This window comes from Polypterus senegalus, chromosome 12 (genome assembly GCF_016835505.1).
Source record: "Polypterus senegalus isolate Bchr_013 chromosome 12, ASM1683550v1, whole genome shotgun sequence".
NCBI lineage: Eukaryota > Metazoa > Chordata > Cladistia > Polypteriformes > Polypteridae > Polypterus > Polypterus senegalus.
In genome coordinates, this window is record NC_053165.1 from 97,955,511 (window position 1) to 97,975,461 (window position 19,951).

At 37.7% G+C, this 19,951-nt stretch overlaps 1 protein-coding gene across 1 annotated transcript in view; it reads right to left on the reverse strand.

Moving 5' to 3' along the window:
• Positions 1-19,951, reverse strand: part of LOC120541406 (NT-3 growth factor receptor-like) — a 920,493-nt gene that overhangs the window by 16,846 nt on the left and 883,696 nt on the right. Inside the window, exon 15 of the mRNA XM_039773008.1 lies at positions 6,259-6,417. Within this exon, the coding sequence (XP_039628942.1) occupies positions 6,259-6,417 (159 nt within the window). The remainder of the gene's footprint in view (positions 1-6,258; positions 6,418-19,951) is intronic.

Sequence of the window (19,951 nt, forward strand, 5' to 3'; positions counted from 1 at the left end):
ATGCTTTAGTTGCCTCACATTTTTATACAATCTTTTTGTTCACCCCACTGAATTAAAACTGAAAGTCTGCACTTCAACTGCATCTGAGTTGTTTCATTTAAAATTCATTGTGGTAATGTACAGAACCAAAATTAGAAAAAAGTTGTCTCTGTCCAAATATTTATGGACCTAACTGTATATTACCTTGAGAGTTTCATGATATTGTACAATTTGGCATCATTTATCGAATATATTTTTAAATATATATATACTGTATATATACTATATATTCTTTATATGTATTTAAAATATATTAACAGTTACTTTTTATTGATTTTTTTAGCTGCATAGGAGCAAAGCGTTTTTGTAAATAGGAGGGTGTTTATTCAGCTAAATTTACAGGTTAGTTTGAGAGACTGAAACAAAATCTTCCAGTTTGATATAAGTATATAGCAACTCATACTGAGGTGAAATGAAGATGCAGCCTTGTGTGAGGGTAGGTTATCATGGAAGCAAAGAGTATGTGGGATTCCTACAAAAATAATGCTTGCAATTTATTGAGAGAGAGCAACTAGTGTTAAAAACAGGAGCTGTTAAGGGATGGTAATGCCTCCTCAAGATGCTAGAAGAAAGGTAAATTAGATCTCTGAGGTTGCATGACCATCTAGCCAAAGAAAGAATAAGGTCATGGAGGGAGAGGCAACGGACCAAAAGACATAAGAATAACAGTGCAAACGATTTTCCAACATAACCTATAATTAGGTTAGGCATAGAGCCATTTATGTTCATATTATGTTAGATTACTGAACTTCTCCTAGACAATCAGTCATCTGGCCATTCATTTTCTCAGGCCCCTCAATCCAGTTTTACTTTGTCTTGCAGCAACAAAGCCTGTCCTGGCCATCAGTAGACACAATGTGGGCACCAGTCTTGGACATGATCCCAGCTTATCACCGGGCACACACACTTGCACTAGGCCAGTTTAGAGTTACAAAATTGCCTATCATGAATATTATGGTTGTCATTACTGTTGTGGGAGGAAAACTGGAGTATTGAAAGAAAACTTACAAAAAGTAATCACAAACTTCACATTGCACCAGGCTAGGATATGAACTCAGACTCCTGGATTTGTGAGGAAGATGCACTAGACTTGCAAAAGTTTTAACTCTGTATAAGAAAAAGTGGTTCTACTTGCTGAAAATGTGAAAAAAAATATATATATATATATTTAATTCAATTTTATTTTAATTGTATCAGCTGTTTCTGTTTTAGGTTGCAGTGTCCTTACGTAAAGTTGCTTTCAACGTTATAATTTTACCCGAATCTAGCAATTAATCACCAAGTGGATGGATTGTGAATTTGGGGAAAGGTGCTATATAAATAAAATGTATTATTATTATTATTATTTTTATTTGCATCTCTGAACTTCCATTTTTTTATGAGATGCAAGACACACACCTTTAAAATCAGTTAGAACCCTTCAAGTATCACAAAGGTGATGTAAAAGTGTAATAAGCACTTTGTGAAATATTTAATTTCTTCCACACATTTTTCATTATTACAGAACATATTGAATCAAGCCCACTATATGCTGGAGAAGCTTTAGGTTTTACACCAACCAAAAACTAACCTTTAAATATATTGTAAGGCCAAAGTACAATGAGTGAAATACCAGCAAAAATAAACAGTGTGGAGTCTTAGCAACCAAGCATTGTTGTTTGCAGTTGTATTGCTGTCCATTAATAAAGGAGCCAAGCCACGTACTGTAGATGCTGGATATTATATTTTTCTTCCTGTTCTGATAAGGTATTGCTTCTGTCTTATTAAAGTCAGATCAACTAAGGAAAATGTCTTCATATTTAAGAATACATGCACTCTGTGACTATTGGCATATAACCAAAAATAGATTTGTCCAGAGTTATTATACATTCCTTTTTGTAATGTAATCTTAAATTTTCCAGACATGATTTTTAAAAAAAAAAACATTTTACATGATAGGTAATTTGAAGTTATGGTTGCCTCTTAAAATGTAGAAAATTCAGGAGTTGACATTTATCTCAAAATGAGTTGATGTCTGATTTATTGCTAGTTGTATACAGTAAGATTTCATTTCTAATTGGTTTGACGTAGGACCAACCCTACAGGTGCTATATGAAGTAAAGACGGCAGGATTATTCTTCACATGCATGAATTCTAAACCAGTCACAGTAGGTATGGAGTTTGTAAATTCCCTTCACTGGTTTTTCTCCGGGTACTCTGGCTTCCCTTTCACATATTAAATGGAAACTCTAAATCGACCCAGTATGAGAAAGCACTAATTGTGCCCTTCAATTCAATTGAATTCTGTCAAGGGTTGCCTCCAGCTGCCATTGTCCAGTGTTGTTGGGTTGGACCCTGGCACTCCAATGAGACTAAATCTTTATTAAATACATTTAGTAAATAAATGAATGGTCAAATAACTATATTAGTAAAGATTGTACTTATTATAACAAATTACAGAGAATGCTATATCTGAACTGTATTTAGAATATATAGACTGTGCGAAATGAAATTGCTTTAAGCAGCTCAGTTTTCCTGGATTTTTCTCTGCTTCCTTCTCTGAGAACAATCTTCCAAACCTTACTAGAATTCTGCAGTTTTGTTTGTATTTCACAACAATAACCACCTCAAAAGATTCATGATGATTAAAAAAAAAAATCACTGTGCCAGAAGATGATTACCGGAATTAGAATTACAATCACTGAACAACTAAGTATAGGTTTTAAGGCAATAAAATAAATTATATTATGAAACCCTATGTTTATTTTTTGCAAACTCACATCTTCTCCGAAATGATGCATGTGGAAAACATATTTTATTTTAAGTTTATAGTTCATTGCTTGTTGTGCAATAAGCCTAAGATTATAAACCTGAGGGGAGCCATCGCAGCAGCATAGGGCACAAGACAGGAACAGTTTATGGAATCATCATTAATTTATCACCGATACATACACTCAACACTTGCTAAATGTTGAGACATACACTCACATTTGTTAAATGTTGAGTGCACTCATTCAAAAACATCCACACAAACTGTGTCAGTTTATTACTGCTAGATAATAAAACATGTCCACTTCTGAGGTGTAGGAGGAGACCAGTGTACCCAGAGACTCAAACTCAAGGTCCAAGAGTTGGACCTAATGCCTGCTCTGCACTGCTGTGTAATGGGTTTAGTCTTGAACCGTCAAAGTAAGGATGACTGTCTATTTCCATGAAAACTCTTGATTAGAAATAATGGTCTGTTCAGGTAAACATAAGTGAAGTTAACAAATGTCATTTTAGCCTTCACACTAATGAAAATTGGTGAAGAGAGCTGCTATATGACGTTTTCTCACTGTGTCTAATTCATTAATTAATGAGTATTCATGGGTATTTGAAAACAATATTAGATCTACTGTCAAGCTATTTTTGTCAGATCGGCCTCTCTGTACTTTTAAACATTTTTTCTTGTAATGATCAATGCAAAATATACAGTGCTTCAATTCAATCTGGAATACATGCAATCTAGAAGGAAAGATTGTGTTAATGTGATGCATTATGAATGGAGATCAGAATAACAGATGTCGTGTTATTCGATTCTAGTACCACTTATGCTTACATTTATGCACTCTCTAGCATTGCCTGATAGGCAGAGTGGTAAAATGACAAGTTTGCCAAAATTAATATCCACTATTTAAGCATACCTGATTTCATCTACATCTAAAAATGTGTTTCTATCATCACAAAATATAGGCATCCATCACATGTGAGTGTCGTAACAAACTGGTGGCTACTTATAATGAGGAGTCCTAGTGAAACATATGCATAGCATGGCTTAGGAAATTGGGAGTAGATGACAGATCTTGATCCAACTCCACAGTTACTCATTTTAGCAGTAAGACCAACAATGAAGATTACTGTTTAAAGAAATTACAGCACATCTGCCATTAAGTCACTATACCAGTCTGTTATATACTGTACCTGATAGAACTCATCTATGATAATTCCATAAAGCACTATTTATATAATTTCTACTTCATCAAATTAATCTTAGAATCAAAATGAAGCAAAACTTGCATCTTTTGTTCAAAATAAACCCATGAATTTAGTATTAATCATATAGAAATGCAGTGATGTCAAAAAGTGTACTACTTTCTATTCTACCACAAGAATATCTCTTTCAAGAATCAAAATTTAGAATTGCACTAATTCATAGATTTGACAATATAGAATTTGTTTACTGGTTAAGAATCTTATTAAATGTTATCCCATATGACTAGCCATTTTACCTTACAGTGCATATATATGTTACAGGTAAAGCCAGAAATTAAATAAACCTAGCATTACCTGGGTGACGCTTCCATAAAAGCAAAGAGATTACCCGGGTACAGTTTGATACTCATATTATATGTTATTCCGGCTGCCAAACACACGCAACAACCATGTGAAGGTAATTCCACGCCAGGCCAGGGGGTGGCAAGGTACACTAAACCTAATTCTGTTATCTCTGCAGACCAAACATGGGAAATCCGATCTGATTCCATATTGATAACGCCACTTCCGGTTCCAGAACGATGTCACTTTTGGTCCTGGTGCCAAGGACCACGTCACTTCTGGTTCCGGCGCCAAGATGATGTCACTTCTGGTCTGGATCCTTTAAACATAGTTCAGTTCAGGACTGGGTTCAATGCACGTGAGCGCCATTTCAAAACTCATTTGCAGCCAGGGACAATATATGGGTGGCTGCCCCAAACTGCTTTGTGTGTGTCGATGCTGTTCATTTCACACAGCTTTAACCATGTCCAGATCAGCACCAGTCTTCAGGTTTTTCTTTAAACATTTGTCCTTTTATACCTTTAAGAGTCTTCGTATTATTCAAAAAAAGGAAATTTGTAATTGCATTATCCGGCTGCAGATCTAGTATAAATACTTGGAATGCTGAATTAACACACTGTGAAGACTAAGACTTTTGTAAGCAATGACGGAAAAAAATATTTTAGTATAATTTGAGAATATAGGAGGGTATGGCTGACTCAAGCAATCATCTTTTACTATCAACTTTGAGAAATTGTATCATACATTGGCAAATTGTAGACATATACTAATACCAGTAACGGCACACTGCACCTTATACACTTGACTTGAGCATTCCTAGTTTTCATCCTCTTTCTCTGTACGTTTATCATTCGTTTGCTAGGAGGTTAATGCGTTTGCTGCTTCCTGAGCAGCTCTTCTTTTCTTCAACCCAGTGGTTCTCCATCCTCTTCTCTTTTTTCGTCTGCATCTTTTTGCATTAAAATTGATTAAGTCAGTGATTGTGTTGAAATTACCTTTTCTTTAATTTTTCACTTAAGCTGGTAATTAAGTCTTCAATCTGCCTCAAGAATGATTTAAGATATGAAGGCAAGGAAGCGACGGCGAAGGTGGTAGGGAATGAGAACGGCACCCGTATGCATGCACCACACGCCCGCCCTGCTGGCCGCTGCCCAGAGTTGATTCTACAATAAAATAAAATAAAAATAAAAAGAGGAATAACCTTGGATGTCAATCATCACCCCGAAAGCGGATAGTAGACGTCATGTGGTATATGTGTACCAAATTTCAGGTCAATAGGTCAAACGGTTAGTGAGCTACAGGTGATTTAAAATCCTGGACAGACAAACGGACAGCCATGGTAGCGTATTATATATAAAGATGTAACAGTTATGTTTTAATTAAAATATTTAAAAACTCATTTTTTTATTAATTCCTTACAAGTTAGTCCAATTACTTTTAATATATCACACCTGAAGATGACTGATTCTTAGGAACCAGTATACCATTAATATAAAAGTAAATATAACTTATAAGTAAATATAACTTATTCATCATATATTATCAAAACACTTAAAAATGAAGTAATATGTATCCACTTAATTTCAACTGTGTCATCAAAAGATCAAGTTAGGCAAATAAATATCACCTGTTAAGCATTCATTAGGATCAGAAGGTGACATAACATATCAAAATGTAAGGCTTATTTTTCATCTTTAATTGGGTGCCATATTAAAAAAGATTTATAAAATCATCCACCTACTCTATTTTTATTCATCTCAAGTGTAATTGTGACATTAGGCTACCGAATCTGAAATTTCAGTATCTCAAAATACTGGAGCTTTGATTCTCAAATGATGGCAAAATGAATTTCTGCGCTTCCTTGTTACAGATATATGTATTCTGCTTTGATATCTTAGTTTCCATATCTGTCTGCTGCATTCTTACCTCATTATTGGCCAACTGGAAAAATGGTTGTTTGCCATAGGTGAAAATTTCCCAAAGGATGACTCCAAAGCTCCACACGTCACTCTCTGTGGTAAACTTGCGATACATTATACTTTCAGGAGGCATCCAACGAATTGGGAGCATCGTATGACCTCCTACCTAAAGTGGGAGACAGAAAAATAGACAAAGGAATCTTTAGCTTTTCAAGTTTATTGTCAGATTTGACCGTTTTGCAGTACTGCATGTTACTCAGCCCACACATAATGGTTTTCTCAAATGAAATAACATAAAATGCAAGGATGTGTAATCACGATGTAGGATTTCTTTAGTTTAGTTATGTCATAGATAAAGTTAAAGAAATCCACCTTTGCATCAGACAGTAGAAGAATATGTTTTAGGAAATAAATAATTCTGGAAAATGTGATTTAGGTTACACTGAATGTTAGTAGTCAGCTACTTGAGGAGGCTACACCATCCATCCATCTATTATCCAACCCACTATAGCCTAACTACAGGGTCACGGGGGTCTGCTGGAGCCAATCCCAGCCAACACAGGGCACAAAGCAGGAAACAAACCCTTGGCAGGGTGCCAGCCCACCACAGGGCACACACACACACACACCAGGCACACAGTAGGGACAATTTAGGATTGCCAATGCACCTAACCTGCATGTCTTTGGACTGTGGGAGGAAACTGGAGTACCCAGAGGAAACTCACGCAGACATGGGGAGAATATGCAGGGAGGATCCGGGAAGTGAACCCAGGTCTCCTAACTACGAGGCAGCAGTGCTACCCACTGTCACCACCATGTCACCCAGAGGCTACACCATAAACAGCAAATATTCCCAACAGCCAACATAATAAACCAGACACATGGTACAATGATGACAATGGGGTTTGAAACACTTTTCACTTCTTTAGGCCCTGATAGAGATGCACTGACAATTTTCCAAAATACTAAAGAATATGAAAGGAATACCTTTAAAATTTCACAGTCCAGTGCCGACATTTATCAAAAATATAGATATGCTGTTGTATACAAACATCACTTAGAATAAGTATATTCAAAATTAAAGCTGGCTTTTAAGAAATAGTTGTTTTTAAATACCAAATGATGTTAAAGCAATTGTGCATGCATGACTTTGACATTTACTGTAACAGCACGGGGTTATTCAGTCATATATAGTAACGCCATTGTTGTCAGATCTGCCCTGAGAAACTTCATTAATGATCAGTCAAAGTCGAATATGACGGTTGTGGATCTTTAAATCGGTAAAGAAGCCAGTTTTGGAAACTCCAACATTCTTAGAGTAAAAGAAAATTATACTGTTAGACACAAAGACTTTTTAGCACTTGTTGGCAGAGGTGGAAATTATGCTCCTTTCAATCCACTGTTCCTTATGAAATGTGCTGTATAAAAATAGAGACAGCACAGCAAGGAAAAATACTTTATATTTTGATACACAAACAAATATGAAATAAAGTATTAACTTGCCAATTTCAATTGTACATTTAAAATGAACAGAACTGTGGTTAAGTATAAAATGCTACACAAAAAGAAGTAAAAAGAGCCTCAAAATATACTTTTGAAAGACTGTAGACAGCTTTGAGCATTCCCTATAGGACTCGGGACTTAACTGAGCTTAGTGCAAGGTAAATACGAAGCAAATAAGATTTTATGAGCACAAACACTGGTTAATAAAAAGGAAGAAAGAAGAAAAAAAGAGACTCTTTGAGGTTCCAGCCTAAATCTTAAAATCAATGAAGGCAGCAAAATGTGTTTGAAGAAGAGGGAGACCAAGTAAGCACAGGAAGAACTTTTTTCTGCCCTTCGGAAGATATAAGTCAGGGTTTACCTAGCTCAGCCTAGGCTGTACACATATTACATGATTAAATGTTAACGCATTACATTTAAACCTAAGAGAACTTTGCCCAGCACAGTTACAACAAATGAAGGCAGGCCAGTTTTCTGATCTGAGTAAAGAAAGGTGCTGAGTTGTCAACAGATTGAAGCTTGAAGGTGGTGAACTGGCTGGTGAAAGTGCAAAAGAGATCTGGAGAACCCAAAAAAGTTAGAAGGGTGTATTATGAATGACTGGTGGATGCCTCTGTCAGGGACATAGTATCCAAACGGATCCTGTTGAGCATCTCAGCACTGGTGGCAACTGCTGGGAGCTGTTGGCAAAAGGTTGTTGGCATCATACTGTACCTAGGGTTCATTAAATGACATTGTGGCAAGGAGAGCTGTTACAGAAAGATGCCTTGCATACAATGTTTGCAGGAGGGTCTCCAAATTTAACTGGGGGCAAAAAAGGTGCAGTTGCAAGAGTGGTCAAAGATATCCCCCATGTGTAGAGAGGATTTAGTTCGGCAATTAGGAAAAAGGCAATGATACCCGCTGGCCTAAAGAATTCTTGGCAAATGCCTCAGACTCGCCGCCTAATTAAGCAACTGGATGGAGTGAAAGTTTGAGACCCTGACTTAGTTGGTCTTCTGTTGGCGCACTCACTTCACATTTCATTTTTCTTTGGGTGCCATTTAAGGAAAGAATTTAAGCAATTGAGAGGAACGATTAAAAAATTCAACAAATCTAAAAAAATAAGACCATTCAAAATAATTCAAAATAAATTAGCAAATTCAAACTCCCAGAATACAGTGGGAAAAGGATCTCTCACTCAACATTTTAGAAAAGGAGTGGAAGGTAGCAATGCACAGAATTCACTCAAGTTCCATATACACAAAGCATACAGTTATTCAACTTAAAATGATGTATTGAGAGCATTTCTCTCATTTAAAATTGTCCAAAATGTTTCCAGGGCAAGATCTAACCTACAAACGTTGCAATCAAGTTCTAGCCTCATTGGGTCATATATGTTGGACCTGCACCAAATTAACATCATTCGGGACCAAAATCTTTAAATGCCTTTCTGACAGCCTTGGTATCACAATCCCTCCTAATCCATTAACCGCTGTATTTGGTGAACTGACAGAGGGGCTTACAGTGGAGAAGGACAAACAGAATGTAACTCTTTACTACACTTTTGGCATGTAGACTTATCTTGCTCTACGAGAAGAATCCTAACTCATCTCTTTAAAGTCAGTGGGTAACTGATGTTATATACTACTTGAAATTGGAAAAAATCAAATTCTCACTTAGAGGATCTGTGCAAAATGTTTTCAATACCTGGCAGGATCTAATCAATCACATTTTAGAATAAACATTTCAATTGAAGAAGTGGATTCTCTTCCCTTTTTTATTCTATTTATTTATTTTTCCTACTATTTAAGTTTTACTGTGTTGGTCTAGCTCTCTTTCTCATGAGTGGGGGCTAATTTGATTCAAACCTAGTTTTGTAAAACTTGACTTGCTTATACTGCGGTGGGCTGGCTCCCTACCCAGGGTTTGTTTCCCGCTTTGCTCCCTGTGTTGGCTGGGATTGGCTCCAGCAGACCCCCGTGACCCTGCAGTTAGGATATAGCAGGTTGGATAATAAATGGATGGATGGACTTGCTTATATGGAATGTTTTTGTTTTTTGATTTTAAATAAATTTAATAAAATGTTAAAGTTACTGCGGTGGGTTGGCACCCTGCCCAGGATTGGTTCCTGCCTTGTGCCCTGTGTTGGCTGGGATTGGCTCCAGCAGACCCCCGTGACCCTGTATTTGTATTCAGCGGGTTGGAAAATGGATGGATGGATGGATGTTAAAGTTAATTAGCAGCAAAAACATGTCACTAATTAAGAAAAGGTTTAGAATGAAAACCTGCGGCCCTCCAGGACTGGAGTTGGGAGACCTCTGTTTTGGAACATTTCCGGTCCATTTCGGGGTTGTGGGGCCAGAGGCTATTCCATCAGGACTGGACAAAAGGCTGTACACAGGCCTGGGCAGTATACTAGTAAATCACAGAGTCCACACTTACACATTCATGCACATACACACACACGCACACACACACACCATATTCATATACAGTATAGTGACAATTTGTAGTTGCCAGTTAACATAACCTAAATAAATTAAAGAAAAAAATAAAGTTTTGCAATCAATTCCTTCTTTGGTGGAGCATGTCTAGCCATAGTACTTTGGGGTTTGCAAAACTATTTAGTTATGACATATGCTAGAGAATAACAAAATTGAAAGGCCCACAATATTACTCCAAGAGACCCTTATAGATTTCAGGTGAATGTGGCACTCTGACGGTAAGCTATAGGGTGACTAGACTGTCAAAGTCCCAAACTGGGATATTTGTGTATTGCATATGCCCACATGGAAAGCCCATCCTCATTTGTTTAATGCTTTCTTGCTTTATTTCACAATCATGAGTGAGAACAGGGTACGGTTAAAAGCACTTTCACAAATAAACACATATGATTCTCTCAGTTGTTGTGTGCTTCTTTTTCCTCCTTGTGATTATGTTCAAATATAACACAAGTTGTTAATCAAGCAGGGTTTCCACTTGGGAGTTTCATGCTTGCTGTCCTAAATATATTGTAACAGTGAAGCAATGTTTGCAGCACTGAAAAACTTTATTAGTTGGGCAAACCTTTAAAAACCCGGATATTTTGATATTCCTCAGTTATTTATTGCGACATATTGCTTGAAATCAGGACTTTGTTGGCACTGGAACGTCTAGTCAGTGAAATAGCGAATCATTATAAAGGGAAGGTACTATAGCTGTGAGGCTGGCTTAGCCTCAGGTTAATACTGTAAATATTTAAATGTTTATTTAGTCGGTGAATAACAGCTTACATGCCAAAGAGTGCTTCATTCCTATCTAGATATTTTGCGGTGGAAGATTGTTTAATTTACCTTACAACTTAAAGCATCGATAGGAATGAAATTCTGGTGAACTGGTTCTTTTCTGTTTGTGTTCAAGCAGCTGGGAAATCTTAAAGCAGAAACAATTTGCTGACACAGAGGTATCTTTCCATACCCAACTTGACTTGCTGACGGGCAATCCTGCGGGCATTGAAACAGCTCATGATAGTGAGTAACTTCTTACCCACGCCTGCAGTCTGCTAGTGTTTCATTAATTTGTATGGGAGGATCTGTTTGCCTTTAGCAGTGGCTCTCAGAAGTGAAAAAGAGGAAAATATTCACAATATACAAATTGGTGTAATTGCTGTAAGGGTAAAGTTGAAACAGGACAGTGAATAGTTGTTGAAGTTGCACAAAGCACTTCTCTCTGTTCAGATTCACCAAAGCTTTTCAAAGGGAGATTCTGAAATTTGAAAACATTGTAGAATGTAATCTGTTCGACGTATGTCAGCAAATATTAAACTCTTTAAGTCTTTACAAAATTCCTTGAAGAATAAATGTGCCAAATATCAACAAAACCGGTCTACAGAGGGCTGAATTTTTTCATGTGGACATATGACTTATCATAATAGGTGCTTCGTGCATTACAGTGATCCCTCGCTATATCACGCTTCAACCTTTGCGGCTTCACTCCATCATGGATTTTAAATGTAAGCATATCTAAATATAAATCACAGATTTTTTGCTGGTTCGCGGATTTCTGCGGACAATGGGTCTTTTAATTTATGGTACATGCTTCTTCAGTTGGTTTGCCCAGTTGAATTCATACAAGGGATGCTTTTGGCGGATGACTGAGAAGCTACCCAATCAGAGCACGTATTAAATAAAACTCCTCAATGATATACGATATACTTCCCGTGCGGTGCTTTGCATACTTGAAAGTCCGAACAGCACATATTGATTTTTGATTGTTTGCTTTTCTCTGTCTCTCTATCTCTCTCTGACGGAGAAGGTGTGAGCAGAGAGGCTCTTCGCACACTGGCCTAGAGGATATGGACGCTCCTCTAAAAAATGCTGAAAGACTGCCTTCACATTGCTCCCTTCCATGCAGCTGCTTTGTCCGGCGGTGCTTCGCATACTTAAAAGCCTGAACAGCCTTATTAATTTTTTGATTGTTTGCTTTTCTCTCTCTCTCTCTGTCTCTCTCTCTCTCTCTCTCTGACATTCTCTACTCCTGATGCGCACTTCTTTGAAGAGGAAGATATGTTTGCATTCTTTTAATTGTGAGATGGAACTGTCATCTCTGTTCTGTCATGGAGCACAGTTTAAACTTTTGACTAAAGGGAGTTATTTCATGTCTAGAGGGCTCTAATAATGTTAAAAAAAGTATTTAGAAGGTCGTAAACAGGTTTTCTATGCTCTAACTGCGAAAATATTCGATTTATAAATAAAGAATCCTACTACGCGGAAATGCATTTATCGCGGTAGAGTCTGGAAAGGATTAACCACGATAAACGAGGGTTTACTGTATATGGGAATGCCCCCAAAAATTATGGATTTCATTACCAAAAACGAGTAAGCACGACAGTATATAAAAATAATATGATCATCTTCACATCTATAAACACACCTAGTCTACTTATATTCTGGAATCCCAGGTCATGTGTCACCTGACTCCAAGTTCTGATGACATGATCTATGTCTTACTTACGAAAAAAAAAGCATAAAAAGATACAAAAAAAGTAAGTTACTTTGATTAAATGTGCATTGCTTGTCCTGTGTTTAGTACAATTTGAAAAAAAGAGTTCTATTAAAAAACTATAGATGACAAAATTTTCCAAAAATAAAGAAAAGAGCTTCACTATTTAGACTATTTGTTTTCTTCCTGAAGGAGTGTGAGAGTGCATTGGCAGTGTAGCTAACAGTTACAGATAATGTTAATGGCCTGATGACCCAGAGGTCCTTATTTGTCCTCATATAATCTACTTGCATGATGCCTTTTAGAAAAAAAGTAAAAGCTAGAGCATGATTAAATGTTTTTTTGATCAAACGCTGGGATTTGTCTTTTATGTGACTTGTAAATCCTGGATCAGTACTTTTGCCTCCAATGGTGGTATTTTTTTATACCTTATTTTACATTTGTTTTATCTCATCTTAATTATTTGTTACAATGAGTTTAATTAACTTACTATCATTACGTGGCTTAAAATGTGAAAAGTTACAAAAAATAAAAAAACAATGTTTTAATGAGATGCATTAAATGTACGCTGTACACTGTGCAAAGCATTTTATGGTCCCTCTGAGCATTACATGCATTTAAGTGTGACGATACAATCAATTTAAAGTACTGCTCACAACCCTGTTGACAGGAAGCTTAGGAAATAGTCAAAACTTGAATAAACTAATCTTAAATGCTTTTGACTTGTGTACTTTTAAATGGTTACATGGTGGCAGCAGACAGAACACATTGATTATTTACTTCTAAGCACCAAGAAGTGTGCACTACTACCTGCCTCTTTAGTTCCAGTTGATTGGAGACAGAGGAGCACAAACTCAATCAAACTTCTTCAGCTTCTTCAGAGGAGAAAACATGCTTTCCTTATCTTACTGTAAGACTAAAATCAAAGTTGCTACCTATCTTTTGTAAAGATTTCTGTAACTTATATCAGGCACATACAAATACATTTGGTGTGTATTTCCTAGATTTTTATCATACAGCTACTTTGAATAGGAATAAGTGGCAGAATGTACTATCTTTAACTAACTCAGTGGGCACTGGGCTCTTTCTCTTCATCAAGCCATTTACCTTCTTTACAGAAAAGTACTACTCATCTTTTCTGCCTTGAGATTGTCCCATCCAAAAGTACACCCCTAATTCATCTCTTTCTCTATATATATATCTATAAAATCCAACGTCTGTCTGTCTATATGTCTGTCTGTCCGCTTTTCACAAGAGAACTACTTAACGGATTTAGATCAGGTTTTTTTCTATAACTTTCTAGGACTTCTGTCATCACTCTAAGTGTCATAGTTCGCTTGTGCGCTAATCTAAGACAGAGGCTGCGGGCCGAGGCTGGGGCCCTCCTCACTCACACATCAACCTCCGTTCGAATCGGTCTACCTCTGTGTTTTGCAGAACACCTTGCCTCCTCTCAGATAGCGATACCTGTTTGTTTACTGATTTTTAAAGTTTGCCCTGTTTCACTACTACGTGAGTGGACTTATATAAAGGGGACACGCACCCCAAGAAACCATGGTAGCCATTCATATTCTGTTCATAGCAATTGCTGACAGGACACCCAACCACACTGTTCAGCTCACCCTCTGCTGCCAAGCCTCATGATCTCAAAGGTCCACCAGTGGCTGTACACCCAGATCATTGGACCTTAGCAGATGGAGAAGAGAAAGTGGAGCTGCAGAGTTAGCTGCCTCTTCTTTCCAGCACTGATGCTGGACTCTCCTACAACTGCTGAGTCAGTGTGACACTCTAGACCCACAGGTGAACACCTTATTTTACCTGGGACATTGAAAGTCATAAACCCAGGATGGGCCAGGGCAAGTACAAAACCAATAGCAGAGTTTCTTAAACAAAGGAGAATAAAAGTGCAACAATTTACTAAACAGTATATTTTAAAATAAATAAGCCAACAAATAAATCTTCTTTAAAATGTGTGCCATTAAAATCAAATAGTGTATTGGATGCAAATAAATAAATCAAGTAAATATGTATAAAACCATTTAGTTCATGGAGAGGTGTGTTCTTTCTGTTTAACCTACTCGGTCCTCATCGGGACCTTGGGGCTTAAGACCGCAGCCCTCTGCAACCCAGTTTGCCTACTTACCTGGGGCCTCATGTACAAACTGCGTAAGCACAAAAATGTTGCGTAGGCCCATTTCCATGCTCACTTTGAGATATATAAAAACTAAACTTGGCATAAAGCCACGCACAGTTTTATGGCAGCATCACACTTTGCGTACATACTTTTTCTGCTCGGTTTTGCAAACTGGGCCACCCAGCGTCAAAGCAGTGCTATTGTTTCTGTGTGGTGTCCCTTTCTTTTTCATATTTGCATCCATGACACTGGTTTTATCAAATACCCTGAAATTAATTGCATATCATTAACAAATTTAATTCAAACGACTGTAATCATTCTATAACCATATAATAGTTTAAGGAATGGACAAACTATTACAATTACCATAGCTTCTTTACTATTGCTAGAACTCATCGCAAATGGATGAATTAGAAGAGAGTGTGTATTTATAGATGATGACTACCTTCTAAGTCGATTTCAATTTCCAAGAACTATCCTCTTTCAGCTGTGTGCTGAACTGGCACTGGCTTCACAAAGGCAAACTTTGAGGGATTGTGCTCTGCCTGCTCCTTTGCAAGTTCTGTCCACTCTCTGGTTTTTAGCCACAAGATATTTTTAACGTGAACTTGTTGAATGATTGGGTATTTCACAAACATCACTGAGTCATGCCATGCCAGCTGTATAGGATGGTATTATCCACTTGTCATCTGGATAGATAAGATTTTCTCATGTTTGAACTGGGAAACATCAAAGTGCAATTCATAACAATGCCTGGTTTTCCAAATGTAAATGTCAGTTGCAAACACTGTACTATTGCAATGGTGCTGTAAAAGTTACATCGGCCAGGTATCAATCGCCAAAAAAATTAGCTTGCATTACATCATCTTTAGCAAGAGAGCTTATAAAAATGTGAACTCTGCACTGTTGCACGTTTTATTTTTCAACTAGTGGGGCAAAAGGCAAGCAGTCCTTTTAAAGATAGTGAGTCACCTCAAAGACCCAGGTGAAGAGCAAAGAATCTATCAGTTGTGGTGCTTGGTGCCGATGCTACACTATAAAGGTGTCTTCAGAGAATTCATTTGCTGATGTAAATTTAAAGCATTTCCACCCTATTAATGTACTGCTCTATAGTGCACAGAAAGTGTGTTGCATTGTGCAAGTATGTAGCATGCTGCATAATGTGACACACAATAGAGGCTTGCCCATACCTAAAAAGATATGGTATGATGAACTTGACCCTGACCCACCAAATGATCAGCCAAATTGGACAGTGTTGCAACTTCATTTGAATGTAATTAGCAGAATGTAAAAAGAGGTAGTCAGATGCAGCATTTATTTTTTAACCAATTTATTTAATTTGTGGTCAACATCACATAGTACAACCCTTATATTCCTTAATTCATTGGCCACATCTCTTACCACATCCACTATTGCATTTTATGACTGCAGAATACCTTCCATCAGCTCACGGCCAGATGGTTGACCAGCGACCATGAGGTGTGTGCCCAGCCAGCGTATGAAGATGTGCTGGGCACAGCAGCACCTAGAGCCAAGTTCTTGGTATGGGAGTCAGCCTTTGTAATAATGTCTGAAACAGAATAAACAGAGGGTGGGCTGCAACTAACTTTTCACGTCGACTTTGATATCTGACCACTTCATTTTTATTTCGGGCACTGTGTGACTCTGAATTTGAACTTCTTATACCACTGCTTAAGCCAACAAATAGTACGTTTTTCCTTGCCTCGACTTTGCATTTGCTGAAATTCTTCTTTTTTTCATGTGCTTTAGCCATTGTCCTTTAACAAAATACTGAAAGGAAGCCGCTATTTATATTGATTTGGATATTGAAATATGCAGAATTCTTGGAGGAGCCAGGGTGGGGCTGTAGGTGCATGCACATGCGTTAAATTTCATATTCATTGGGATTTATATTGGGGGAAGGTCACAGAAGTTGGTGCGCGCACTGTTTTATGCATCTGATTTTTTTTGCGCATATGCACATTTCCAGTTTTGTCCATACACCATCTTTTAGTGTGAATTCTACGCACAGCATTATACATGTGGCCCCTGGTCACTGCAGTTCTAAAGTTGCCACATCAGTCAGTCACAACAGCTCCCCCAGGACGCCTTGCTCTCACTTGGATGCTTCCATGTCTTGATTCTCCTGTCTTTGCCTAGATCTAGCTGTGCCTCTCTCCATTCTCATCTACTGTCCTGAGGTAAATCAACAGACTCAACCTCTAACACTTTCTGGAACCTCTTCACAGCCTTCAGTCTTGCTTTTCTTTATAATAATGCTGCTCTTTCCATTCTCTCGTCCTTTGTCTCTCCATCCAGCAACTGCTACTAAATACTTCTTTCCTTTCTCTCAACAATGACTCTTTTTTATTGTTCTCTGCACTAACCACCCCTTTAATCTTACTTGCTTTGCAGCTGGTGCATCCTAATTATGCTGCTGCTCAGTAAGTACCTAAAACAAACACATCCCTTAATCAGCACGAGCTTCAAAGATGGGTTGTGTTAAAATTAACTAAAACCTTTAAATATATTAAACAATTAAAACAACCCCAGCCTTTGTCTCACAACAGATGGACTGTAGGTCTTCTCTTTATTCTGCTCCTAACACCAGCTGTAGGGATGCGCCTCTGCTATGCTCTCTGGTGCCAAAGACCAATGGATTCTCTTTCTTTAGGTTGCTTTTTTGGGCACCTCCCTACTCTTAAAAGGAATGCTTGCTGTTGATAAACCAGATATAATTCTTCTGTTACTTTGAAGGCTTGCCATTTTTATGGGCTCCCCTGTATCATCCTCTAAAGCTGCTCATTTACATGATGGAATGCCAGCTAATGGTGATGGTGACACATCCCCATGCTGATGCAACTTGTCAATGCTGTTACAATATATATATACTGTATATCCACCCTTAAGAGCAGCGTTTGGGGGTGGCAAGTGGAGTGACCTTTAGAGGTCCGCGTGTCTCGTTTAAGCGGATTTGTCAAATTGTATTCTCCAGAATATATATTTGAGATGCTCCTAAGAGGAACAGTTTTAAAATCCCTCTTCAAGGTCAAATTCTGTACATGTACGTCTTTGAAAACTTTTGCATAGTCCGAATATTAATGCACAAAAACATGTATTGCTAATGATAACCAGCTGACATGACATCAACATGAGTTCTGTCTATAACATCTTGCATAGTGAGAGTCAGAGTATACTTGCAATTTGGGTCCTTTTCTAGAAGAGGCACTGCTAATTTCCGCATGACACCGCATTGCATTTCGCACTGTTGTGGTATTGTCATGAATTATGATTTGCACTTTTTTAATAGATTATATTGTTATATTTTGATAAAGTCCATGTGTTATCTTGCAAAAATTTAGCTGAACACTGTAATGAGAAAATCTGGTGTATGTTAACATTATTTTTATTAAATTCGCATGCAAGTTTATACAGTCCACGCATACCGGTAACAAGTGTTTGACGTAACCGGCCCCCTGTGGGGTTGGTCAGCCCTAGGCCCCGCACACCCCAAAGGCTGCCTCAGTCCACCCTATTGACTCACCCATCACATCCTCATTGGTGCTGCTCCCGTTATTTTCACCTAGACATTTCAATCTAGCGCTGCAATCCCTTCAACTCACAATCTTTTATGTGTCATTACTTCTTATATGTATCTTATCAGTCATTTCTGTTTGATTGCTTCACAAGTTGCTAGAAGAGGCATGATGTTGTGGAAAATATTTATTATATTGTGACATATCTTCCTGCTGAGTGGACAATTGTGGGGAATGAGTTGTAGGGCTGCAGAGGGAAAGCACCTTTAGTGAGGGCAAAGGGCACGTCTCTAGGAAGATCCTTGTGATAGGGTTTAGGTATAAATAACAGTGCTTTTGTGTGAAAGAGGATGAGTGGTTTGAGATTAGGAGGAATACAAGTTAGTTATTAAGATAACGACAGGGTGAGAACAGCAAGAAAACAAAATGAGCAGGCAAGAGGCAGACAAGTCGAAGGTGGACTTAGACAACAAGCAGCAGCAGAGTATTTAGGAATAAAAAGCCAGTTGGCATCTGTGAACTCAACCTAAAACACGACTCCTTAGTGGGTTATTCAACAAGATTGCCACAATATTTTTGTACCATAGAAATGAACACTCACTGTGATGTGTCAATGGTGTTGTTTATAGACTGCATCTCAGGTCACATACTGCTGTAGTAAATAGTAGATGGTGCTGTATTATTCATCACAGAGTTTAATCTTAGACAAACTCACAAATTTTACTACACAATCATGTGGTCACCCATTACAAACATGTCCACAACCCACAGTTTAAGAAACACTTTAGCCTTCTTTAGACTGATCCCAGCTAACAGTGTGGTATACTCAACCACTTAATGTTTGCCAGTAAGCACAACATGTGGGTTAGGCCTCAGAAATGGGTCCATGTAATCATGGCCAGAGTGTGGTTCAACTAGATATACTGAGTCTTATTTTGGACTGTACCTAAGAAGCTTAGCAATCCAGGTAAGACCTTAGAGTAGAGCTGCTGCTCCTATGGATCAAGAGGGGCTTGTCATAGTAGTTTGGGCATCAAGTAAGAATGCCCCAGAGGAACTCCTATGGAAAAGGTACCAGGGGCATGGCTCACTGAGATGAAATCTAGGAGTTTCTGAAGAAATTATATCTTTCGGGTGCTGTTAGAGCAGCTGTAATTTTCTTAGAAGGAGTCAGTAACTATTGCTATAGTTAGAAAAGTCTGTTACTACCTTTCCTCATCAGGAAAAGTGGATTGAAAATTATGATGTGAAAATGAATAGCTGAGCATATTATATTATATTATATTATATTATATTATATTATATTATATTATATTATATTATATTATAAAGAGTGTCATAATAGTTAGGGCTGCTTCCTCATAGCTGCAGTGTCCAGGATTGAAATCTTTGCCAGAGATACTGTTTGTCAGTATGATGTTTGCAAAATCTTTTTAACATTTCTGTGTGGACTCTGTTTTCCTCTCATATCCATGCAGTTTAGCTTGACTGGCAACTTTAATCTGACCATATAAAAGTGAGTGCTGATGTGGTTGGGTCTTGAAAAGACTGGATTCCTCTATAAT